We start from the raw sequence: 27,979 nt of genomic DNA, 5'->3' as shown, positions 1-27,979 counted from the left end.
AGTCTGCAAGATGGCACCAATGGATGTGCAGAAGTTGCACTCCGTATCATGTACAAAAGGGAAAATGAGTAGGATTGGCTATTATGAACTTGAAAAGACTGTGGGAAAAGGAAATTTTGCCGTTGTCAAACTTGCAACTCACATTGTAACCGAATCGAAGGTGAGATGAAGTTTCGTGTACCTACGTCAAAGTTTATGTTTACACACATGTTATGATGTTAGCCTAGTTACGAGATCTAAGTAGAAAAACATTTATTAAAGAAATACATAAAAACTGCTCAAATGAAATAATCCAGATTACCAAACTAAAGTGAATTGCTATATTTACCGAGCAATTAGGGGTTTAGAGTAGAAACCTTGAACCACAACAGACTGGAACTGAATTGACCGAATGCATGAGTTGAAATTGAAACTAGCTACCTATTTAAGCTATTGCCTGGAGTAGCCTACCTAGTGAGTGCCAGGGCCCAGGGTTAGGATGCAATTTTTTATCAGTAATAAATAAATGGTAGATGCACAATACACCTAGGTCACAGGCTAGGTGGAATTGGATTGTGATCTAATGATAAAAACAGCTAATATTTTTTGATCTAGCAACTTGTACTTGCAAGCTACGAGGCTAGTGTAGAAAATTTTTACTCCTGAGCCCAGTGAGCTGTGACTTATTTTAAACAGGACTGGAATTTCTTACTATTACTAATGAATGAAATCTTGTGGCTTCGAAGCAACAATTTAGGTAGCCAACAAATATTCAATACTTTTGGAGTCTTGTGTAACCTTTGTGCATACTCAGCTTTGTGCACTCTTGACTTTTGTTAACAATCAGATTGGACATAATTCATTATCAGGAATCTTGCGGCTCTAAAAATGTCAGGAAGGCTCAAGTCAAGGCTGTGGTTGCACCGTTGCAGCTCAAAAGGATAGCTAGCTACCTATATTCTATGCATGGCAGGCTGGCTGTGAGCAGGGTGGAATTCTAGAAATGAAAGTTCACTTATAAAAAAGCTTTCCACCCAAGGTGGAATGCTTTCCTTAGATACAGTGCTCTGCCAAGTGCCAGGTGACTGACTATAAATGAAAAGGAGAATCAAAAGTGGACAAACTGTTTCAATTGTACAGTACCTCAGAAGGCTCAGATTTGTTGTAAAATTGTTTGCTAGATATTTTCTATTTTTCTTTTATTTAATGAATTTTTTAAAAATTATCCAGGCTTTTTGTTTGTAATGATCAAGTTTAAGTTGAGTATTTAGTTAACCAGTACTGTAGACATATACCATGTTTGGGGGCAGGGCTTATGGGCACAACCAATCACAGCTTGAAAGCATCTCCATCAACCAATCACAGCTTGAAAGCATCCCCATTAACCAATCACAGCTAGAAAGCAGATAACATTACAATTCCATTAACAAATCACAGCTGGAAGGGGCTAAAATCACAATCCCATCAACCAATCACTGCTGGAAAGTGATAGGTTATGTATATGATATGAAATATGATGGACTGAAAGTGGAAAGTTCCTGGCCTTTCCAAGCTTTCAGGTCCTGCTTTCCAATATGCTATGTGTACTGGTTAATTTAATATCCCTCTAGAATTCCACACTGGCTGTGAGCCTGGGACAGTGTGACTGGATTTTTTAAACTGTTATCCTGTAAATTTATGAAATTTTGAGCCTTGAATACCCTTTCAAAGCTTAGGAGAGCCATTTTGAGTTTTATAGTTGAACTACTTCACAAGCTGTGCATATAAGCACCTATATTATGCCAAATTTTAATATTAATAATTATTAAAATAAATTTGACTTGATTCAAACTCTTTTTAGAGGCAATTAAGCTTGTGATAATACATTTTATAGATATTTTTGATGCTATCCTAAGTTCCTAACCTAACTGGCTGCCCATTAAAATTGCTATCTGTCGGTCATCCTCTATGATCATAATGTGTGCTATGTTAATGTAGGTTATTTGAAACTTTTGGACAAGTTTTTTGACATTTAAAGTCAACCTAAAATCTGTACTTGTACTTTTTTACATTGATCATTATGATACCTTATTATGGATATTTACATACATAATACATAAATGCTATGTTGACATGTGTTGAAAATCTAACCTAAATTTTTGTTTTCAGGTTGCCATCAAAATAATAGACAAAACAAAGCTTGGAGATGAAGTCAATCATCAAAAAGTAATGCGGGAAATTGAGGTAATGAAGAGACTACGACATCCACACATCACAAGACTGTATCAGGTACAACTCCTTTTGCTTTGGGATATTTTTGCAGTGTGTGTAATTGTATGACATTATTAGAAATGTAGCATTGGTGCTGCTAGTAATTATAAATTATATGAAAGTAGAAACAAATGATGACACTGTAATGTATGTACAAGTTTCACATGACTGGTCTACTTTCAAGCTAGTTTCCATTGCTTGAAAAATGTTCCCTTATAGGCTTATTTAGATCTCTCTGATATGGTATATATAAGCTTGTTAAAATAAATTTGTTGGTCTTTTAATATTCTCAATTTTAAATCTAATTATTTTTGGAAAAATTTTGGTTTGGATGTACCAAATATCTACTGATCTTGAAGATGACCATCAAATTTATATTTTTTCCATTAACTACTGTACCAATGCCATTTTTTTACTTGTATAACTGTTTGACTTAAGGTCATTCTATACATGGGCTAACCTTAAATCTTTTCAAAAATTTATAACATTAATGACTAATGAAAATTACCCCGAGTGTTATAATATTATTTTCATGATCATGTGTTGTCCTGTCCCACAGGTGATGGAGACACAAAGATCTATATATCTTGTCACAGAATATGCAGAGAGAGGAGAACTTTTTGGTTAGTACACTTGATCATTTCTTGCTTGCATTATTCAGTGTTGCTGTTCTCCATGATTATTGCACATGTAAAACATTCTTGGACTTTTCTATTAATTGAGGGCCAAGTTAAAATGTAAAAATTCAGAGTAAACTTGTGCACTGCTTTCTTGGCAATTAGCTACTGGAAGTGTGCTTGAATGTTTAAGTTTTTGATTACAAGCCACTTTACTATTTACAGATATATATTTTTTTTTAATTTGGATCTATTGAAATTTAAAAATAGTGACTTATTGTTTGCATTTCAAAAGTGTTTGTAATATTTGATTCAATTATGTTGTTGTATGGTCCAAGAAAAAGGGATGGTTAGGAACCAATTTGGTGTGACAATTATTTTCACTTTGATTTGTCTTTCTGTTATTTGCCATTTAACACGTTGACTACGTGTTGGTACATATGTGTACCACGAAATGTATTTCTCCAGGAGGTAGTGGTACATAATTCAGGTTGCCTAGAATCGGCCAAATCTGAGAACAAAAAAGGCCAAAAAAGGCCGATAATTCAAGGTATACTAGTTTATTTGTAGGTTCCGCTATAAAAATTCCATTTATTTTCTTTTTGCAGTATTTAAAATTTAATTAGGAAGTACCCCTATCATAAATGTTAGCCGTAAAAAAAAGTACAAAAAATGAAATAATTGTACAAGATGAAGCAATCGTAGTCAACGTGTTAAGTGTCCACATTTCTTTTTTACATTTCTTTTAAATTTTAAGATTATTTAGCATGTGCCACATTCTCATTAGGCATTTATGAATGTGTATGTTTGGCAGCCTTGTGATAGACACTGCAGTGACTTTTTAGCCAGTTCTAAGTGCAGCTGTATTATTGCTGGTCATTAGTTGAGAGATTGATGTTGAACCAGCAACTTTGGCACCAGCTGCTCAGCTAATCCTGTGTGCCAGTTCAATGTGCCAGTACTGCCCAGTAGTCCAGCATAAATGTATTGTCTGGATTGTAGCTGGCTACCTTTGTTCTATAGCTCATTGTAATTTTTAATTAAAAATGTATGGTTGTTTCATACATTCTAATGCCATATTAAAGAAAGTGTGAGTACTTGACAATCTTATATTGCTCAGTTTATGTATGACTCTTGAAGATGGCTGATGGAAAGGGTATGTGGAATCTTGAAACCTGCACTGTCACGAGAGCAGAAAGTGTAAAGACAATACTTGAAACTTGGCAATAAATTTCAAGTAGTTCCTAAGTAATTTAAAAATATGTTCTATGTGTTAATGCATTTAACTTGAATTTCCTGCCCAATGCTTGATTCTAGTGAAGGACTTAATTGGGAAAATTGAAAACCAAATTTATATAGTAAATCTGTCTCTCTATGTCAACAGTATGAGGCATTGCTTCATTTAATTAGTTCTATCTCTTGTTTAGAACTAAATTGAATATTTTTTTATGTATGTCGGTGTCCATACTCTTCCTATTGCATTGGTTCATTAACTGGTTTGTAAATTTCCTCAGATTATATTGCCAAACATGGACGGATGAAAGAATCGTTAGCAGCAGACAAGTTTCGTCAAATGGCCGCTGCCATATCTTATTGTCATCAGAAGGGCATTGTTCACAGAGACCTTAAGGCTGAGAATGTATTATTTGACCAAAATTACAATATAAAAATAGCAGGTAAGTTATCAATATTCATTTCTGGTATTGTTATTTTACATCTATGTGTTGATCAATAAATAACTCATTGACAGTTTTTATTGACGGATCTGCTATGCTATTAATTTCCATTGATAATAAAGTAATTTTTTTTATTCTTATGGTGAGCAACTTTAGCACAGATGATTTGAATTAAACCATTTATAAATTTTTTTTTTCACATGTATACAGTGATGATTTACATGCTACATTCATTGCAGACTTTGGGTTCAGCAACTTCCACCTGCAGGGCCAGCCACTGTCAACGTGGTGTGGTTCCCCACCTTATGCCGCTCCCGAACTCTTTGAGGGGAGACTATACAATGGCCCCAAGGCTGACATCTGGGTATGATCTGATCAACCATAGAATGGTTATCTATACAATTCAATTGACTCGCGAGTAACAAAGTTGTACACTGCAATATTTCCCTCTCCCATGAGCCAACAATTGAGGTCAATCATTCTTAAATTCACACCAGTTGCATTTACAGTATATTGCACACTGAGCCGGTCTATTCATGAGCAGATGAATGTTCTATAGTACCTAGTGAACTTGTGCACCCTTCTAAACGTTCATTATAAAATTGCTCACTAGTATGGTTGGCAATAATATGCTACTCTGGTAGTGGTAGGTAACGGCATATTCAATCTTTAGGTCATACATATTTAATATGCATATGAAGAATGTATTGTCTCTAGGTCACATTTTCACTATCTCTAGCCTTTCTATATTTCAAGTATTACAAATGAAGTAAATAACGCGTGGCTGTCACTAATAATGCCTCCATATTATGATCAATAACTCATTTTATTATAATTGTTACACGAGCTTTTCTTGTAGCTGAGCTCTGAAATTTCACATGCAGCCGTTTTCCATCTTGAAACCCCCAGCCTGATGCCTGAATATTGAATATTTATTAGTTCAATCTTGACTAATTTTAATAGCCTTTGATATATTAGTGTAGTTCTTGATTTGAATGAACTTTGAATTGTAAATTAAATTACAGTTACTAATTAATGTATTATATTGGCAGAGTCTGGGCGTGGTGTTGTATGTGCTGGTGTGCGGGTACCTGCCTTTTGACCCTCCAAACATCGGAGAGCTGAGGAATAAAGTTCTCACCGGCATGTTCAGAATACCGTACTTCATGTCCACAGGTAGTTCTTCTTATCTTAAAATTATCTCAGCTTACTTTCTCATTGTTTATGCAACATGATGAAAAGTTGACTTTTTGGAGAGCTTGTGTTGGTTTAGACTTTAGACAATGCGCTAAAATGCACCGAATCATTATTGACTCAGTGATATTTGGATGATATTCATGTTGAATTTATTGTGTGGACTTGATGTGATGTAATGTATAAATGACATCAATTTAGACTTGCTAGTGTTGACTTACAATGATAAGTTATTTAAATGATCTTTGTACATATGCAGAATGTGAAGAGCTCATCAGAAAAATGCTGCAGGTTGACCCTGACAGAAGACTGAGTTTGGCTCAAATCCTGCAGCATCGCTGGCTGGCACTGGTGACTTCTTTAATTATTACTAGTTTATATAAATAATTAATAGTTTATAATAATTATTCTAGTTCATGTGAATTATTTCAAACAATAATAGTTTATATAAATAATTAATAGTTTATTATAGCTATTCTAGTTCATATGAATTATTTACAACAACCGAGGCGTCATTCCTGCTCGCAGCATGAATTTGCCAGGGAATTTCTTTGCTTTCAGTACGCAGCTTATATTTTTGAATTGAGTAATTGACCCAGCTGGAGCGATAATAATAAATGACTATCGCATATTCATTATCTAAATTCACATGGTGATCATATGACGACCATTCCTAGATATCCATCCTACTTGTTAGAATTTAGTCATTGATGTTATACACTTGTATTATTTAAATGGATGCTGCTTATAAGACTGTTCATTTCAAGTTTGAAGCTTCTATTTATATTCTTTGAATAGGGGAGTTAAAAAACAGACATTAGATACGCTACAGCAGCACAACCCATACATATATATTAAAAAAATTGACGCTGTAACGCAATTGTTACCGTTTCTGTCGCTGCCAAGTTTCATTTGAATCCCTGACGCCATCATTGGGTGTGGGTCTGGTCAGCAAGGAAGTAAGATGCATCCAATCAATGCTTGAATCTTGCGCTACAATGCTGCAGTGCGCTCACCATAATACTGAACTTGCATTAGTTACATTATAGTTACAATAACTTATTAGCCACAATAACTTATTAGCCACAATAACTTATTAGCCACAATATGGTGTGGTACCACAGCACGGAGCCAGCATGGGTCCAGAAGATTGTGAGCGCCTGCAGCTGGAGTGTCGCGACGGCAGCGCCAGCGAACTCGTCATAGAACAGATCACCGCCAGGCTGGGCGTGGACAGGGACACGGTGCTCCAGGTCATGAGTGTTTCTTTGTTTATTTCAGTGTTTACTACTTGGTATTTATAATGAAATGTTCAGTAATATAGTTATGTCAATAGTAGATCACTGCTAGTCGTACTGGAACACTGTGCTGCAGGTCACGAGTGTTTCTTTGTTTGTTTCATTGTTTAATACTTTGTATTTATAATGAAATGTTTAGTAATATAGTTATGACAATAGTAGATCACTGCAAGTCGTACTGGAACACTGTGCTGCAGGTCATAAGAGTTTCTTTGTTTATTTCATTGTTTAATACTTGGTATTTATAATGAAATGTTCAGTAATATCGTTATGACAATAGTAGATCACTGCTAACCGTACTGGTACACTATGCTGTAGGTCACGCATTGTTGATGACTGTTTACCCTGGCTAATGTAACACTGGTATGGATTTCTGTACTCAGTGGACGGTGAGAAATGTGGTAATCATAACGCTGATGTATGTTACTTAAGATTGATTATCAGAGGATAATAATTTCATTGGAATTTATGTGTTACAGTCTCTCAAGGGCTAAAAGGTGGCGTAATAATTACACTGGTGTATTATTAATTATATACCACTGCATAATTATTTAATATTATTACTATTTTTACGTTGTTTAATTCACCATACTGGTGTATAAATAATTATATTATTTACTCACCTGTTTAAATAATTACAAATTACAGTCAGTGGAAGGCCAGAAGTTTGACAGCCTGAGCGCCATTCACGACCTCCAAGTGGACCGAATAAGGCAGTACAGCAACGTGGTGGCGCAGCAGCCTTTATTCTTGCCCACATCCTTGCCTTCATCGCTCTCTCTTGACGGGAGTATACCGGGCGCCTCCACCTCACCTTCATCACTGGACCTGTCGCCAGCATCGCTCCATAGTCTGCCGGTGCCTCCCCAAACTCTGGCCAGGAAATCGTCCATCACTACCGGTTTGTTTGACCACATACACTAAATCTGTATTGAAAAACTTGCAGCTAATTTGCTTGTAATAATTAAGAAAAGAATTTATCTCGTGAATATAATAATTTATATCTGGTAGAAGTTATGGGATAATTATAACTGAAACAGAATCGATATCCCAGCTGACGTTATGTCTTGCTATGTGTCAAGCTTTTTCTAATAAATTATAGCGTTATTGTGTTTGAACGAACATATTGGCTTTCTCCTAATGCCATCTTTTTACCCAGTTGTGATGCCTATATCTTAACAGGTATGTGCTATTCCATTATGCATTCTTCTGATTTTCTCGGGTGTGATTGAACTAAGAAATGTGCATTTCCTTATGTTTTTCTCATACTATCATCTGTTGCTCAGGCTTGGTAGAAAAAGATATAAAAATTTCCTTGCGTTTTTCTCATACTATCATCTGCTGTTTAGGCGTGACAGAAAAGATATCAAAATTTCCTTATTGGAATCGGCAATCAAACCCTAGCTTCATTAACCTCCTTCACTCAGTTCTAGGCGATATTGATATTAATATTATCTCTTACATTATACATTATTATACACTACATTATGATATTAATATTATCTCTTACATTGGTCTTATGTTCACCAGGCATGGTAGGGCGCAACTCTCTGGACCTCACATCGTCGTCATCGTTGATACCAGGCCACGACTCTCCCCTCACAGCAAACCTGAACCTCGTGGCGCCCCTCGACAAGGTAGTATACCGGGCGCCTCCACCTCACCTTCATCACTGGACCTGTCGCCAGCATCGCTCCATAATCTGCCAGTGCCTCCCCAAACTCTGGCCAGGAAGTCGTCCATCACCACCGGTTTGTGTGACCCCACACACTAAAGCTGTGTTAAAAAATTTTCAGCTAATTTGTTTGTAATAATTAATGAAAGATTTTATCTCTGAATCTCATAGACAAATTCTGTACACTTGTCCACTGTATGACGGTGAGAACTTGAAAGTTAGCTCAGAAAGAAAAACGGAATTTTTCTTTTTATAATTTAATTATATGACTCGAGATCTTCGATTCTTGCAGTAGCTATGAGGAAAATAATTTCTTCCACAGAAGCTCGTGTGTGTATCTAGGCTGTGGTAAAAAGTATGGGATGATTATAACGGAAACTTAAACTCAGAATCAATATCCCAGATGACGTTATTTCTTGCTATGTCTCAAACTTTTTCTAATAAATTATGGTGTATTGAGTTTGAACGAACATAATGGCTTTCTCCCAATGCCATCTTCCTACCCAGTTGTAATAGATCTTAGTATAGGTATGTGCTATTCAATTATGCATTCTTCTGATTTTCTCGGGTGCGATTGAACGAAGAAATGTGCATTTCCTTATGTTCTTCCCATACTATCATCTGTTGCTCAGGCTTGGTAGAAAAAAAGATATAAAAATTTCCTTGTGTTTTTCTCATACTATCATCTGTTGCTTAGGCGTGGCAGAAAAAATATCAAAATTTCCTTATTGGAATCGGCAATCGAACCCTAGCTTCAGTTTATTATTATTATCTCTTACATTATACATTATTATACACTACATTATTATATTAATATTATCTCTGACATTGGTCTTATGTTCCCCAGGCATGGTGGGGCGCAACTCTCTGGACCTCGCATCACCGTCATCGTTGATACCAGGCAACGACTCGCCCCTCACAGCAAACCTCAACCTCGTGGCGCCCCTCGATAAGGTTTTCTAATTCACTCGTGTAACATACAAAATAAATGTAAACGAGTCAGTTTTTATTCAAGTCACCAGTCAGTTTGGTGGGCAGAGCGGACTTCTATGTTTTGCCTGTGTTGTCAACTGGTGGCTATAAACATGTGCAAAAATACAGATGTCTGACGTTTGTAATTTGGTTTAGTTGATTTTTAATCGGTCTCATTTGAAATTTCACTTTACTACAAGCTCGCCAGATCAATCCTTTAATGATGGTAGCGTATTTGACCCAAGACGGTTCATGATGCCAAGATACCTCTTGAACTAGATTATGTTATTTTAGGAGTAACATGGACAAGCGAATAAATATGCTAATTGCTCATCTATTATCGTTGATCATGATGAAGATCGCAGCATCATTTGTCAAGATGTAGGTTGTATCAGCATTTGTTGTGATGCAGGCTATATCATCTTAGAAGCTAATGATGGTCTTGTCGTAATTGTAGTCTTTGTGTTGCAGCACACGTGGTCGGGCACAGAGTTGAGTCTCGACAGCGACGTTGAGGCTGAGATGATGGACGGGGAGCTCCCCCAGCAGCAGCCCTCCGCCCTGTACCCCACCACGGGGGTCGCTGCCAACCCGGGGGCGGCGCACAGCGATGCCCAGAAGTATTTGAGCTCCAGACGCCATACAGTGGGCCCCAGTGACACCCTACACCATCAGGTGGGCATGGGGCATCATACAGTGGGCCCCAGTGACACCTACACCATCAGGTGGGCATGGGGCATCATACAGTGGGCCCCAGTGACACCCTGCACCATCAGGTGGGCATGGGGCATCATACAGTGGGCCCCAGTGACACCCTACACCATTGCTAGCCACTGTCCGCAGATTTGTTAGTAAATTGATTTGGTAGCCACTAGCGTCGTGTTATCATTGCAAACAATGCATCCTTACCTAGTACTTCCTATTTCACATACATACATCAGATGGTCTTTGGAGCTGTCATCGGCTGTCCTGTTAACATTTGTTTGTGTTTACATTGATGTGGAAGTAGGAACAGAGTAATAAACTAATTATGATATTTTTTATCTTGATTAAGTTTGTTTTCTAGCCCTGGTGCTGAAAATATATAAGAACTGTTTCGGCGTGTGTCCATGATAACTGTCATGCCGGGGTATTACTTTTTATTAATTTGAAATTTTGAATGTATATTCATTCATAAAAAATTTTGATTTTATGTGGTTTTCGAAAAGGGAGCTCAAAGCAATGCACTGGAAACTCGCGCACAGCTTGGTAGTTTACTTTTTCAATATTTGTTACAACTATTTTATAAGGAACTATTTTCTTGGTTTATTTCTTGATAAACTCCGTTCTTTCACCAGACATTGAATGCAGTACAGCATTTCGGTATGCTGATGTCACCGCACTGGTCGCCCACCGTCGACCAGCCCGGCAACCCCAGCGTGTACTCCACTGCGCTGTCGGCCTTCAGAGGCCTCGGCATCTCAGGACAAGCAGGTGTCAACGGAGTCCCTGGTGTGGTGCATTACGATTACTCCAGAGGCACCACTACTACTCATGGTGGTACCATGGTGCCCTTGGAGTACCAGCTTTCCCACATGCACCACATGCACCAAACCACCGCCACCTCCGCCAGTTTGCTGGGGGCGGATGCTGGGGGCGAGGCGTCGTATAGCAGGGGTGTCATGTATGGGCCCACGCCTGCGCAGTTCATGCAAACGGGCGGTGCAAGAGGAGGGCCATTTCTGGTCCCCCAAACTTACCATAAAGATCAACATTTGCTCAAGCCTCCGTCCATCCTTGAGTCTGGTGCGTTCTTTTCATTCGCAGATACAAATTATGTCAAGAATTTTGATTCATACATAATGAATCGTTACATACTTGATTCATAAACAATGAATCGCTACAATCTTGATTCATTCATTTATAATGAATAGTTATATACTTGATTTAAGATTCATACTTCAAATACCTTTGATTACTAGTACAAAAGTGGCTTAAATTATGTTGTTTATTTCGTAGTTCAAAGACGTTAAAATATCTGGCCATGAGTTACTCTGATGATTGACTATCATTTTCTGGCCATGAATAATTCCGATGATTATCATTTCGTGTCGGTGAGTAATTTGGATGATGGCCGGTTTCCTTCCGCATTAATATGGATGTTTAATTTTTCTATCATTACCTAACAATCATTATGTGTCTAATTAATTCTTGTTATCTTCAGCTGGTGGTTTTGGTCGTCGCGCTTCTGACGGCGGAGCAAACCTGCAGCCTCTGTACCAGCGCTCCCTGGCCTCCCCCTCACCCCCTCCTCCCCCCCTACGGTCGTCCCCTCACCACCACCATCATCATCAACACCTTCACCAACACCAGCATATGCAGGTCTGAATAATCTCATGTTGAGAGCGATCCCAGTTTTTGCAAGTGCACTATCAATGAATCAGGAATTTATTTTTTTGTTGAAATATTTCGTACTTAAAAGTGAGGTACAGCACCTGAATTTTAAGATGCAGTTTATCCTGTTTGTATGTTCCTGTACTTCGTTCGTCCTGTGCACATCCTGTACTTCGTTTGTTGTGTACCTGCTTCGTTGAACCTTTGTCGCTTGTGGTGTGTAGGATTACCCGGTGCGGACGAAAATAAAACCTTTTTTTCAAGTCGCGGACCTCCGTTCCTTTCTGCATCATGTATTCAAAGTCTTACACTAGCCCAGCAGGAAATAATCCAAGCTCAATTTTTTGAACACCTAGTTTAAAAAGCAACCTTTGCACAGACCGACGTCCCGGACATAGGCGGTGACAGCGGAGGAGGTGTTGGTGTGTGCTGCCCTAGTGGGGGTGGAGTGTGCTGCAGCAGCACGAGCAGCACGAGTGACTGCAGCAGTGACTGCAACACCCACAGCACCTCCACCACTGACAACTTGCTGCTCATTTCACCTTCGTCTCCTGCTCAGCTCTTCAGAGATGAACCCATCGACCCCAACGATGTGGCCAAGTGGGTTGCATCTAGCACGAGTGACTGCAGCAGTGACTGCAACACCCACAGCACCTCCACCACTGACAACTTGCTGCTCATTTCACCTTCGTCTCCTGCTCAGCTCTTTAGAGATGAACCCATCGACCCCAACGATGTGGCCAAGTGGGTTGCATCTCAACTTCCTCATATTCATTGTATATTGACGTGAACTTTAACTTTTTCTAATACCTTGACGTGAACTTTAACTTTTTCCAATACCTTGACGTGAACTTTAACTTCCTCATGTATATTGACCTAAATCGTTAAACTGAGCTAAAGATATCATGTTCTGTTAAAATTGAAACGGCTGCGCTCACAATCTTGCTAGAGTGTCTCCATCAAATTTTCCTGTCACTCCGGCAATCGAACCCTAGCTTCAGTTTACTTAACTAACATCGCTACCTCCTGCATATACTTATGTGCGATATTGATGTTAATGAAAATATTGATTTCAATGTCGAGACTTAGTAGGAGAGGGTTTAGTGCAATGCGGATATAAATAATCGTGTAATATACTGAATATCATAAATGATGTGCTGTTTAGGCTGCAAAAATTCCTGGTCTCAATACTCCCCGGACAGACCAGGGGCCATACTTTCAAAAAAAAGTTAAGAGATCGTAAGTTCATCAGCCAATCATTGGCGGCCTTTCAAGCAAAATCCACCAATCGTAGACGTGAAAATAGAACGTAAGTACTTACGCCAACTTAGCGAGTTTTGAAAGTATGGCCCCAGGGATTTTGCTCTGTTGAAGGGACAATTAATTGGATTAATTGCAACTCGTTCCTTAGAACGCCTCTTGAAGCCATCAAATGAAGCTATTAGTGCTAGTAACCAAGAATTTACATGCATAAATACACTAAATGTTTCGTGTTTTTAGTTTATTTTATGTTGATGCCGTGCCAATATATTTGCCCTAACTTCTTGAGCACTAATTAATGATGTTCGAGTGCATTGGTGCAGCAAATCATCAGAGCGCTGGAACTGAAGTCAATATTATTGTCGCATCACGAGAAATTCACAGAAAATTATTTAAAATGCACTACGTACCTCTGAAAAAAATAGGACCGCTGGTCCGGTGCATGCGTGCCATGAAATATTTTCCTGGTACTAACTTGTGATAACTTGCTTCACGAGAAAATGCTTACTAGCTTGTCTTCGAGCAGGTTGAAGAATTAAAAATAAGCTATGGCTCATTTTACACTTTTAAGGTTCATAAGTTCACCCACACGCATATAAGGCATGAACTGGGCAGGGTGACCCAGTCGTTACAGTTCAGAGTACCAAGATTGGAGGAGTGAGTTGCGTGTTCGAGACCGCAACAAGCTGTCGATGTTAACTTCTGCGATGTTAAGAATCGGTGACAGACCTACGGCCCACTGAAAGTTGAAACCGCTATTATTATTTATTATTATGAAAGATGTCACAGAAAATGACTGTCGAACGTGTAAGAAATGGCGCACCCTAAAATTATTTAGGTTTAAATGCTGTTCCAAAAAAGTATTCAAAAGTGTAAGAATTGAATTGTTCAAAATTTTATTAGGTTTGAAAGACTAGGTTAGGTCACAGAAAGATAATAAGGTGTAATAATGTGCAGATATATTTCTGGCTTGAACAAGATACAAGCTGACTTCGTTTCTCACCTAGTGAGACGCCTAATAATATTTTTTTAAGAGTAGCTTTGACTTGAAAGTTTGTTCTTTGTCGTACTGTATTGTTACGTTAATTGCTCAGAGCATCGTAGTGAACCGCACGAACTTTAATCTATTTTGTGTTCCTGCTGCATTCAAGTTTATTTAATTTTTCAGTATTGCTAATAAGTTTGCAAGTTGTAGACTGTTAATTAGAGACCTGTACTTCCCGCATTTTATTTTTTTTTCTTCATATGAAACTGTAGTATTTTGTGTCGTACTATCCTGATACCTCATACCCTGTACACTGTTCGAAAAAACGGTGAAAAAACGGTCTTACCGGTGTTCTAGTAACCAGCCGCCCCGTGAAAATAAACCGTTTTTCCATTTTTTCAGATGTTACACTGGTTTCTAGTGTAAAATTGGAATAAAAACGGCAACACGATGATTATTTTCACGTGCCGGCCGGTTATTGAAAAGCCGGTAATACCGTTTAATGGTGATTTATCTATCAGTGTAGCTCCCTCATCGAGATCCTAATATCCCAAACAATAAAATAATTGGGTCATGTTGTCCAAATAGTGACGCACTTTCCTACCCATGAGCAGAGAGCGTACGTATCATTGATACGTTCTGTTGCCAGGCCAGTCTGACTCAGGATAGTCCACACAAGGACAAAAGCGCTTCACTATTTGGACAGTTTCATCCATTTCTTTGAGTGTAACATCCCGGTAGCAAAATCTCGTTTTTTATCGCCACCGTCAGTCATTCAACTCGCCTCAGCTCTCATGTCGCCAGCCAAGAATTCTAAACTATTTTGTTTACTGAATAAAAGTATTATAGGACAACAAACTCTAAAGGTCTGTTTTGTTTACTGAATAAAAGAGAGACTTTATGAGGACATTTAAAAATGTTTTATTGTGTTCATAAAGCACGACATAAATGATTTTTTAACCAGTATTTCACCGTATTATCGTGCTTAGAAATCATAATAGAAAATGAATTTTTGACCAGTATTTCACCATATTATCGTCCTTAGAAATCATAATAAAAATATTATGATTTCTAAGTCAAACTGGTACAGTACCTATTTTGCCGTAATCATTGACAAGCGATGGGTGAAGTGTAGTGACTGCTGAAGAGCGGCGACTCGTGTGTCATTGACGGTAGCCACATTAGAATTTATTTAATTGTTCAACACTTGTATATTTAATTTTTGTATTTATTTATATTTTATCCTAGCAAGTTTCTAATGTGTATTTTTTTAAATCCCTCTCCTCATTCCTGCATCATTCTCTTCACGTTGAGTTTGGCGGTCATCTTTATTGTTCTTATCTTATCTATCGTAATTCCTTGCTTCCGTATCTACCCCTGGAACCGATATATTTCCTTATTTTTCCGTTGCTTTCTTTGCCATTTCTTGTTCATCATTGGTTTTGCTACTCGATTATTTTTTCCCTCGTTGCAATATTCTATGTTTGGTGCGGTCGACTTTTTAAAAACCGTTTCCGCGACAATATCTGTTCTGGATGCTTCGTACACATCCTTGTATCTCCTTATTTTCGGTGGTCCTAATAAATACCTTGATTGCTATTAACCAAACATCAAAGCATTGATCATCATTGCAATGCTGCTAGCAATGTTGAATACCTGCATCGGTAATCTGCTCCTGAAAATTCACCTCGAGGTTTTTTTATTACAAGCCCTCGAATAAATTTTTTCCCTTATTTTGGTTCCGCATTTGTTGATTAATGGTGCAGTGATAAGTCCCGAGCTGGTATTGGAGGCGGAGGCTCGTATGAACCAATCGTATTTACCTCTGCATCAGCAACTCAAACGGCAGTTCAGCCAAGACAATCATCACAGGTTAGGACTTTGCATACCTGAGGAAGACTTCGATAGTCTTGATGAAGACAGCTCTGGCAGAAGACTCCAGTCTTCATCTCGTCACGCAGTTACCAGCCTAACTAAAGCCAATGCATCTACGGACCTTGCCAGCCTCGCGTCCGTTTATTCTATTGAGCCTCATATAGAATCTTCATCAAACGTGCTTTTATCGTCCAAAAGCCGGGTTTCGTCGTCTCCGTCTGTTCGTATCAAGAGACGAGCATCCGACTCAGTGTGCTCGTTGCTAAGCGCCGCTTCTTCTTCTCTAATGCGTGGTGGCATCACGGCTGGAAGACCTCGTGAAAATCTCGCTCTAAGCTCCCACCTCTTGCCCAACATCAGTATCTCTGAATCCTGCAGCACCGGTGGCATCACGTCCGGTATGCCGGTCATTAGAGGAAGGCGCAGCTTCGACATGAGCGGCAGCATTTCGGCTGGACGGCCTGTGCGCCGCGGAGGCCGATATTCAGAGATCACTGCTCCTAGAATCGACCATTTAGACCCAGACCTGCTTGGAAATTTGCCTGGAGTTCCTGACATGCACAACAGTAATACCAGCTCGTGTGATTCTCTTCCAAACAACAATTTGTGCGATGGTGACAGGTTGTCTTTCATGGCCACGCGTAACTCTGCGTCTTCCTTCACCATAACCGGTGGTATTACAGCCGGCTTGCCGGTTTGTTCTCCTTGCGATACTTCCTTACCCTCCATTGTATCTGGTCTTCCTGTGTGCGATTCAACGGTAGCTGGTATCACCTCAGGCACTCCAATGATTCATTTACGTGACTCCGTTAGTCACGGAATCGTGTCTGGGATCCCTCCTCATTCAAAGGCTCCTTGTCTACAAGATTCTGGATTCTCCGCCAATTTTCTATCCTTATTGAACACGAGTGAAAGTTCTGGTAGCAGACTGGACCCCTCGCCTGGTATCATGTCTGGTCGTCCTGTAAGGCGGAATGACAATCTTGATTCTTCGTCAATCCCTTACAACAATTGTGAAGCTTACGAAAGTCCTCGTCCACTGCTACGGTCGCCTTCGCGTAGATCCTTGGTCAATGATTCCTCATCACCAAGCTTAGCGCAGTCCCTCCACGCAATGGAGATCAGCGACTATGATGTGACTCGTGATAGCATAGGCAACATTAAGAACCTGGCTTCTGATGCTGGGACTAACAGTATTTCATCGTTGGATATTAACGCAAATAAGGACACTGTACTAATGGATGATATCTCAGAGTTCAATAGCGAAAACACCAATCAGGGTTACAATGTTATGAATTTTAATGTTCCTCAAGATTACTATGGATCAGAAGCCAATTCTAGCACTACTACCGAGGAGTCTTCTTTGAGTAGTCATAACTCAGCCACAGGGCTTTCGTCATTAGAAAGTCCTGCAGTCGTGTTTCCGAACACAATCTCTGGTCATTATTCTGTACAAGCTCCTGTTGACTTTCGGGGTTCAATGTTGCCTGGTCATATTGATAGTCCCAGATTCGGGTCGGGTTCGCCAGTGTTGAATTCTTCGGGTAGTATTTCTCCATCTCAAGTTGTTCTGACTAGTACTCCACCAACTCCACCTGCTGGTTCCGGTGATTATTATATCAATCTCAATGATGGTCGCAACAATAGTTACGATTCTGGTGTTTCTGCTTCAACTCTTTTAAGCTCTCAAAGCAGTGATCCTGCTCTTAAGGAACTCTTGTTAAGTTGGCAGAAATCTCAGCCGTGTTTTGCTCCTTGCTCGCCATCATCTCCGTCCACATCCCATAGCTTGTCACAGCAGGTGAGCCACAGCAAGCAACAGTCATCTCAAGCTGCTGGCAGCAAGCAACAGTCACCGTATCAGCGGCCCAGAACTGGCGGTAAACAGCCCCGGCAGCGTCGTACGGGCTTGGCCACGGTACTTGAAGTCGAGCGAACGCGGCCCAGCGAAAGATTCAACCCCATGCCAATGTCGGAAACTGAAGGCCCCGCGTTCAGTCTTGCTCCTCCTGATCAACGCAACGCAAATTGAGAAATCATCTCCTAAAATCGGCACCCTGGTGTATTATTTATTTCCTGGGGTGGAAAAAAATTAAACTATTGTAATGCCGGGTAACTAAGAAGATATTATACCACGGGCATCGGTCCCAAGGACGTATTGAATGAAATATTAATAGATTGAAAATACAATTTCTTCTAAAATATGTGGTTCGACTTTGATTTTTCTTCGATTCAGTCGCACTCGAATGTGATCCGCTGAGTATTGCTGTTCGCGATTTTTTTCTTTTTGAGACGTCGCCTTGTATTCAATTCATCTCAGCTGAAACGCCCCAGACTCTTCGAGAGGCATCTTCAATGTAGGGACAGGAAGCCACCAACCACTTCATTTGGGAGACAACGTTCAACAGGTCAATATGCAAGTTTTGTTCTCAAGAACTTCTTCGGGAACTCTTTGGTGCTTGCGCTCTGAAACTTCATTATGGCTTGGGAGAAGCGGCTTTTTCCACTGTGCTTCTTGATTATGATGCCAACATGCGATTGATTTGTTCTTCTGCTACTGATTCCTTAATTTTAACATGAACTTTCGGCTTAGCAGAGGGAGAGTGTTTTTTGAGTTACACATGCTTCCTCCTTTTTAACCTGAACTCTTTCAGCATAGCATAAGACTAACATGTTGGATCTAATTTTCGGTGATTCTTTGTAAATGTTTTAATCTATCCCTCGTACAATCCTGCTTCAATAGTTTAAGCTTTAAGTGTAATATTTTCATTTTACTCTTGCAATTGTTAGATTGAGGCGTTAATTTTTTCAATTCAATACAGTGCAGCCATCTGCGTACTTGAAGCAAAGCGCTGCATGTGATATGGAAGTGTGCAGATTTTTTCGCCTATACATATTTGTTAAAGGAAAAGTGCCGTACTTTCAAAACTCGCTCAAGTACAGGAGCGGCGAGCGGCGCATTTTTAGTTTTTGATTTTTATCTCGGCTAATGTGAGAAGTTACCGCTTCAATCACTCCCCAAATTAAATTACTAATCTGTTTCAAAGCATGTTAACTTTTTCAATTAATTAGTTACAGATTTGAAAACATTGACCAGCATATCTTTTCCAGCTTGATATTAAACATGCCATGTTTTGACATTTGCTCTGTTTTATTCGGTTTTGACAAGCATTATTTTGACATAACGATAACATATCATTTGTTAATATAACGCAGTCAAGTCTGCGTAGTGAACGAGATCCTCAGGCTTGACTTGTTGTATGCAATGCTTCTTGCGCTCTGTCCTCTTACCTGCCTGGTGACTCCTAATGCTCAAGTTTCTTCTGTGTGTTTATTTGATATTATTTTAACGTTTAACCCAATGATTATTTTTGTTGGTTTAATTTGTACACTTGAATAATTATTTATATGTTCAGTGTGAAGGGAATTTAAAGTTTGATTCTCACTTATGTGTGTGTTGACTTGTAAGCGTGTAATATTATTTCTGGAGATTGTTTACTTGTTTGCTAGTTTAGTGAATAAAAGGAAATTCCATGGTCGCCGTATTCTGCCCTTACCGTCGGCAAACTGAATGTATTGGCGACCTCTTTTCATTTTCTAAGTCGCATGTCTAGTCCTGTTCGGGGTTACGAGCCAGGGGCCATACTTTCAAAACTCGCTAAGTGAACGTAAGTACTTACGCTCTATTTTCTTGTCTATGATTGGTGGATTTTGCTTGAAAGGCCGCCGATGATTGGCTGATGAACATACGATCTCTTAACTTTTTTTGAAAGTATGGGCCCAGGTGGCCATGCTTAAAAAGAGTAAAGAGTTCATAAATCCGTCAGCCAATCACTGACGGCTTTTCAATTTATTCCCACCAATTATTACCTATGGGAAATCAGTCACTACATGTACGTAAGGCACTACGTGTACCTAAACGAGTTTTTGAAAATAAGGCCCCTGAATTTTAACGTGACTCGTTGGCGCCGCGTAAACGTCTATCATATTTTCATGCAACCCAAGTATGTTCATGCAACCCTAGTAAGTTCATGCAACCCAAGTATGTTCATGCAACCCAAGTATGTTCATGCAACCCAAGTATGTTCATGCAACCCTAGTATGTTCATGCAACCCAAGTATGTTCATGCAACCCTAGTATGTTCATGCAACCCAAGTATGTTCATGCAACCCAAGTATGTTCATGCAACCCAAGTATGTTCATGCAACCCAAGTATGTTCATGCAACCCAAGTATGTTCATGCAACTCAAGTACGTCGCGTGCAACATGCCAGCTTCACTGTGTTGGTGCAACTCGTTCATTTTATTGCCAATTATAAGTATAATTAACATGCGTCAGTCTTGGGAAGTCATGTGTAAGGCAAGCAACTGAGTTACAAATATAATATTTAATTACGTCGAGGCTTACGTCTACGTCATTGGGTTGAAGTTTCTCATAAATTTAAAATCATAACAGTTCTTCCTTACATTCGTTTTGGAAAGGATTGTTAATTTCACAATTCATTCAGGAGGTGGAGGGAGCCGTGAAAGCTTCAAAGAAGCGTCGAGTCTACACTACGCCAGCGACCGCTACTCCCCCATAGGGAGACGCTCCAGTGACACCACCATCAGCCTTTCTGACATCAACACAGAGTTCCACTACCTGCAGGTGAGCTCAAGTTACTGGTGATGTTGACTCTGCGTTAGGAGTTCACTCTGAGCTTATGATGAAGGGACATCTCCGTCCACGGCCACGCTCATGCAAAGCCTTCGTCCGGAAATAATACCCGTGATTCTGGTCGATNCGTATCCTCCCTTCTGTATTTCAGACCCTTGTAGTAGCTCAACAGCGGCCATTTGTTTACGAGAATTACACATTGGAGAATATTCCACTAAATTTGTTTGTACCACGTACCATAAATTCGAGTCTTTCCAATTTGCAAAAATCTTTAAGCATGGCTGAACATACCTGTTCCCGAGCTGATTCAGTATGGTTGCAAATGACAAAGTGCACAGGAAGACCACAGCGCATTAAGGACCATCGTTTCCTGTCAGTATGGCATGAGTAGGTTTTGAAGTTTTTCTCTGAGAGGTCAATAAGCAGCAAAGAGACGATTATTGTTCGAAAGAGAATGACAAATATCAGACTAAAAGTATTTTCATGTTGCCTGTCCGCGATGTCGTCGTAGCGACTTTGATCCAAACAAATTTCACACTCCATTCTTAAGTTAAAGGTTTGTATTACCTTCAGTCTGTAAATGTCATATTTCAGTAGCAATATCATGTCCTCAAACCAATTACAAAGCTTTGGTTGGAGCGATGCCAATATCATTCAAGGCAAGTAAATTTCCAGCGCCTGCTGTAATTCATCTAGTAGTGAACGCACGCTGCCTAGTATTTACTTTCGCTGAATCTTTAGATAGTCTTTGTATATATATAGTAGCTTGTTGAGTATTAGTTTTATTTATATTTACTTGTGCGTTCTCTTTCCATCAGTTTACTTTATAGTTTCATTATGTGTATGTACCGCCTTATCGTATCTATTCTGCTCTGTCATGCGGTATTTCTCACTTCTTTTTCTTTCCATTATTCCTTTTGCTGCTTCACTGAGCTCGGGAATACCAAAAATTTCGCCTCGTTTTGGATGTCCNCGTATCTATTCTGCTCTGTCATGCGGTATTTCTCACTTCTTTTTCTTTCCATTATTCCTTTTGCTGCTTCACTGAGCTCGGGAATACCAAAAATTTCGCCTCGTTTTGGATGTCCTGGATCCGTTTGAAAATAATATCCTTAGTTCCCAAACTTGGGTAAATTACGCGTATCTCCTGGGGTAGTTTATCAATTTGTTTGAACTAATAAAAGGGTGACAAAATCGCCTCATTCACATACGATCAATTGAAGAAAGTAGTGTTGATATAATGTTGTGAAATATCGCGCAGGCTTATGGTGATATATTGTGTGGATAATAAGAGACCCAGTCACGCCCCCAGTGTGGCTGTTGTCCCAGTCACGCCCCCAGTGTGGCTGTTGTCCCAGTCACGCCCCCAGTGTGGNGTCTGCCTTGAATCTCTTGTTACTCACGGCTTGCCTAGCCTCTGACTTTTGTTTTCTTGCCTGATTGTTAAATGGCTTTTTTATATAATTTGTTTCGTTGCCTGACAAGGGTTGTGTTATTTTCCGGGAACAATGGCTACACTCTTGGTAGTTTAAATTTTTTTCTTTTAAATCGAAGCAAGAATAATAGCTACTTGTTCAGAAGTAATGTTTCTCTAGTAATTCGGATGTAGGTTTAGCTATGAGATCACTGTGCTTTTTAAACCTCGAATGCACCGTGTTGAGTGATTTAATGTTTTAAAAGTTACCTAATGTGTTTGTGCAAGGGGCATTCATGCTCTGCTGTTTGGGCCGTGGATTTTATTTTAATCCTAAATCCTCTACATGGGACTGAATTGTACTGTTTTTACTGGCTTTTAATTGTATGTTTATGTGTGTAATGTTATTATTGTTATGAATGCTCATGAGAATGAGAACAGCTACGTTTGGCGAGAAGGAAAATGCGCATTTTTCGGCGACTCACAAAGATAAATAAAAAAATTTATTAAAAAAAAATTTTTCAAGAACGAAAAAGAAGGGATTATTTTAATTATAGTAGGGAAATGAATAAAATCTTTTGGCATCATAATTGTTTCTTTATAAGCCTTAGAAACGTGAAGCAACTGCAACGCTTTACATGTCTGTATAAATTATGAAATGAATTCATTAGTAGATTACCCAGCAAATTCTTGCATTGAAAACATACAGGTGAGTTTAGACTCGACTCTTCTCACGTTTTTTTTTTTAAGGTTTCATGATTGCAGGCATTTCTTTTGAAGTTGTACTGCTTCCAGCGCAAATTTATTAATAGCGAGGCTACGTTTAAAATTAATCGTTGAAATCAGCCCGTTGAATATTTTATGTGTGAACAGGCGGAGACGTAAATTGTTTGGTGCTAAACTGTTTTTGTAAACCATGATTACTGCATGAGTTTTTTCAAGTTATTAATTTTATTAATTCCACAGCCAACTAAATGCCTTAGCCTCGCAGTGTTGTTGCCGTTTTTATTTTGGACCTTCATATTTTTTATGTATTATGTTTACGTTTATCTGTCTCACAAAACTATCGATGCTCTAACTACCTATTGGAGCATCTTCCACCTATTGATATTCCATCCAATAGGATTGGATATTGGATATATTAGGATTGGATAGGATATATATTCCAACAGGATTCCATATTGATATTCCATCTAATAGGATCTTGAAAATTCTTGAGGAATTTACACGTACATATGACACGGGAAGATGGGAATGAACGATCAACTAATTCGTTATGATGAGTACTAGGATCAGTTTCTAACTGGAGCTCTCATTGTTCTCTGCCTGCAAGATCAATTATATGCGAGGCGACTTTTAAAATAAGTTGTTATTTATTTCTCTTATGATTGGGGAAACAACGTCGTAATGTATGACGAAGTAATTCAGTAATAACTGGTCTTTACATTTTTGTATGCCCTGCAGAAACACAGCAGAGCCAGTGCGGAGCAACATCAGCAGCAGCTGCTACAACGAACCCGACATCCATCACCGAACTCGAGCCAAACATGCTGCTCTCCTCCGACAACTCGCCTCCACACCCCGTCACCTTCTCCACCCAACCTTCATTCGTCGTCACTCAACACTCCCCCTAGTACGGCCCATTCTTCTCACCCTAACTCTATTCTTCCCCTTCCCGCCTCCATCCCACCGTTTTGCTCTCCCGCCTCAAATGCTGTTAGTGTCATCGTCCCGCCTATCAACTTCAACCCGCCATCCCTGATCGTGCAACAACCATCCAGCATCGGGGGCGGAACTGATGGAAGCAATGAAGGATTTCTCTTCCACCCACAGCCTCAGTTTTATCAACCGCGGTGTCTTCACCCAACGCTGCTCTCACCCGCTGCTAGCCGGCCTTCTACTCCCTCCTCGTCTTCACCCTCCCCCACGCCGCTCTCCAGACCTGGTCGGTATCTTGATAGAAATTGGTTGCATAGAATTTTGTACCTGATATTCAGTCTGATGTATTAATGAACTTTGTTTTGTCTCACTAGACATCTTTCTATAATGGCTTGTTATGGCGGAATCCTTGTTTGTCTGCTTCCTTGTTCCTCTGTCAAGTGAAAGCAATGTTAGCTTAATTGATGTATGTAGAATACACTTTTATTCATGTCATTAATTGGCTCGTAAACAGCGTGAAGCTTTGATGAGTGTTTGAAGTGATCTTCCTGCTAAGTATACTTCCTGATAGTGTGCATCATTGCAGGATCCCCCCACCTCGTTGGCGCGTGCGTGGAGGGCGCAGCTGACGGGCTTCGTCAGCTGCAACTGCAACACGTCTCGCCTGAACTGTCCCCTCTGCCTCACGCCTCTCCTTGCACGTCGCCTCGGCCTGGACCGTCTCCACCTCCAATTTTGAGCTGCATTACCGAGGAGCCCGTCAAGATCTCGTTTCAGAAGAATCCTCAGATATCCGTCACTGATGAAACTGGAGGCCAGTTTCTTTTGACGTCTTCCGGGTCGTCCCCAGAAGACCCTGCCAATGCAATGGACACAGAAGGCATCGATCAAAGTGTCGGCGACAGCGCGTTGCGACAATCCCTGATTGCGATGACTCAACAACTATCACCGCATATCCACCTTGTGGCTTCGTTGTCGTCACCCTTACCTGGATCGCCGTCGCGGTCGCGTGGTTCGTCTCCTACATCCATGTCGGTGCTCTCAAAGTCGTCTTCTTTATCTTCATATCCATATCCATCACCACAGTTGTCCCCTCGTCACTATGCCTCAAAGGTGCTCAAGGGTTTCAGTCTTGATGATTACCCACTTCCTTGCGACAACGACCGACCTTCCATCACTCGAGGCACCTGTGGCCCCGTCAACGCTGCAAAAAAATTCCAGTCGCAACCTGCGCCTGTACCGTTACCCATTCCGGTGCAGCCTTTTACCTCCTCGGAACAGCTACCCTTCCAGGCATTACTGGACAATTACAATTCAAATCCTGCATCGCCTCAACCGACGTCACGCCCTTCGTCTCGGAATGAGCGAAATCTTATTCGGCAAGATGCCATCATCGAACCTACGTTACGAGACACCTCTAGCCAAAGCTCATTTGAAGGCGGGAACGCTCGGTCGCGTCACCAAATTTTCATTACAAATTCAGATTTAAGACACAGCTTTCCTCCCTTAATGCCCTCATGTATGGAGACATCACTGAGTATAGATGAACCAACTCAGGTTTCATATTCCGACATTCTTAATGACTTTGGTTCATGCCATGGTCACGAGCTTTCTAGTAATCGACGACCTGCGAGCCCATCGACAGTGCACAAAACTGAAAGTGGTTCACTAGTGCTACGAGTGCCGCCTAAATGGTTCGGCTTGGAAGGTAGTGCGGTGATTGCCGCTCTCACCGAACTTGTCCACGCCAATGCGCCGTTTCTGGTACATGAAGGCTTCAGTGCCAAGGGCTTGAGTGTTAGAGCTGCGTCAGGAGTGCGCGTTGATGTGGAGGTGACACAGGACTTACAGAGCGCGCATCTCTCCGTCAAGATGAAGCGTCTTGCTGGCAACGAATTGCAGTATACGCACGTCTGTCAGCAGCTCATCAACTGCATGAATTCCTGAATTTCCATACTTCTTGTTCGGGTTGCCATTTCTGTATTAGGTTATATTTATTCATGATGTCTCAATCATTTAACATTTGCGATAAATCCGACTTGTATTTTCATCTTGGCAACATCGAGCCTACACACGGCCAATGACTTCTACCGTCGTTATCTATTGTTAAACTTCTTTTTGGGTGGATGTCATTTTCGTGAAAACTTTGATTCGCCGTATATTTTTACAGCCAAATGTGCTGCTTTCTGGTGGGTTGTGCCTCGATGTCTTTTGCAGCGTCTTAGACCCATTGTCTTAAAATTATTTGGTAAAAAATTGGTTGTCATATTGGCCTTAACTGATGTTGATAAGTGCATCTTGCCAGTATTCAATTGCTATGATTGAATACTTACATTTTTCTTTACCATTCGCCCGGCGAGAGGTGGTCGAGCTAAATGTTCGCTGTAAGTCTGTTGCGCATGTATTGTCAGTTCTCATCTTGTGTGCTGCCATCTACAGATTTTATACGTAAGCTATGCTGCGGCTTTGAAGTCAATAATTAGCTGACTACATCAGTATTTTGTATTTAATTATACTGCCTTTGACACATCTTTGGAAGAATTGTGTATTAGCCACATGTACGCAGCTGAGCTCTTGCATTTGTTGCGAATGCTTGTCGACATGCAAGATATACTTGTGTTCGCGACGCCACCGAACTGCTACGCACTAAATTACTTTCACCGTAGCAAGAAGTAATAATTTCAGCCCATGCAACCTTTACTCAACTTTTGCCTTTACGGGTGATGGATATTTGGCTGGGCAGGGGGATGTTATGCAACCTACATGCTGTTCGCTGGCTTACTATCTCTAAGAAATCTATGCTTACTTGGGTAAGCTTTATTAGCAAAGCGTTGTTAAAACTTTGATGTATAAATTAATGTTTCTCATGCGCACAATTTTTCAAATAACTTTGCTCTTTTTCTCTCATTGTCTTTTGAATCTATGTTGAATGGAAACATTTTGTTATTGATGTCTGGGAGAACGTGTTAATGGGCCTGACCTATTTGATGGCCTCCAATTGTTCATTGCTTTGTCTTGCGACGAGCTTTTTTTCGACGCCGATTTACGTATATTTCTCCTAATGATCAATATGAAGAGTGGGAAGTCGTTGGAGTTAAAGCTGGACTGAAACGTCTCAAGCCCCAACGGAACCCACTATTATCGTAAACTTTGAAATTATTAGATGTTATTTAATTCATCAGTGCTAAGAGTGCTAAACTGTCCCCGAATGTAGGTAGCCCTCTGAACGAGCTTATTGATTTTAGTAAGCGAGCGTCGTTGTTGATTACAAGTTTCCGTGCTGGACGTTTCAGCATTCCAAACTTTTTTTTATTGGCAATTGTGTAGTTTCGTGATAGCGTTACACGAGTTCGCAGGTTTTCTACCGCGCTCTGTGATTGCGGGTTTATTCTCCCCTACTAAATATGTTAACTATTTTATAATAATTGTTCCACACATTCTTTTCCAATCATCAGTATTTCGCTATGCTGGTAATTTGCCGATTTCTCATTTTTTGCCACACATTCCTGCTGTCGTTACATTCCTTGACTTCGTTCCGTGCTGCCTGGTTTCTTATCAATAGGAAATGACCGTTTTTTCAATGTTATTAGCCATTCTTGTTTGCCAATATTTATTATCTTGAACGCTTCAAGTGAAGCTTCAGATTCCGAGTTCAATCTATTAATAATTTTTGTTTCCGCATATCTAATTAGCATTTTACGTTCAAATTTGAAGCTACAAGAGTAGTCTGGAGCCTGAAAAGTTGCAATACGGAGAATTTCCCATCTATATAAATTTGCCCAATTAGCTCTTTTATTGCGCTAGGTATCGCGTGATATGTCGCTTGGGATCACGTTATATGCACAGCGGTTTTCTCAACTTCATAAAATTTGTCAACTCAATTAATATAAATAGCCTAGTATGAGTTTTGTTGAGGTAATTTTTTATGGAGACTTCGCTCGAGTATACATTAATTTTGCTCAATTATTGTTCGTGATAGCTTACATTCTGAGACTGGACTGTTCGTGTTCGTCTGACTTTTAAACATTCATAGTGATAATATATTTTACTTTACCAGAATTTTATATTTTTAATGTATTTAGTTGAGACCATGAG

At 39.9% G+C, this 27,979-nt stretch overlaps 1 protein-coding gene across 1 annotated transcript; it reads left to right on the top strand.

The window, feature by feature from the left end:
- On the top strand, positions 1-26,703 carry LOC108665066. Its single transcript, XM_018151782.2, has 19 exons — positions 1-160; positions 2,128-2,247; positions 2,789-2,852; positions 4,361-4,522; positions 4,762-4,886; positions 5,575-5,698; positions 5,976-6,067; positions 6,841-6,969; positions 7,663-7,915; positions 8,545-8,651; positions 10,133-10,336; positions 10,999-11,446; positions 11,865-12,022; positions 12,414-12,778; positions 16,011-18,177; positions 18,418-18,562; positions 20,663-20,802; positions 23,690-24,170; positions 24,471-26,703. The coding sequence occupies exons 1-19, from the start codon at positions 11-13 to the stop codon at positions 25,829-25,831; spliced, it is 6,795 nt and encodes a 2,264-aa protein (XP_018007271.2). The 5' UTR covers positions 1-10; the 3' UTR covers positions 25,832-26,703.
- The last annotated feature ends 1,276 nt before the right edge of the window (positions 26,704-27,979 follow it).

The sequence above is a fragment of the Hyalella azteca genome, unplaced genomic scaffold (assembly GCF_000764305.2).
Source record: "Hyalella azteca isolate HAZT.00-mixed unplaced genomic scaffold, Hazt_2.0.2 contig17082, whole genome shotgun sequence".
Classification (NCBI taxonomy): domain Eukaryota; kingdom Metazoa; phylum Arthropoda; class Malacostraca; order Amphipoda; family Hyalellidae; genus Hyalella; species Hyalella azteca.
This window is presented reverse-complemented; position numbering and strand designations above follow the sequence as displayed.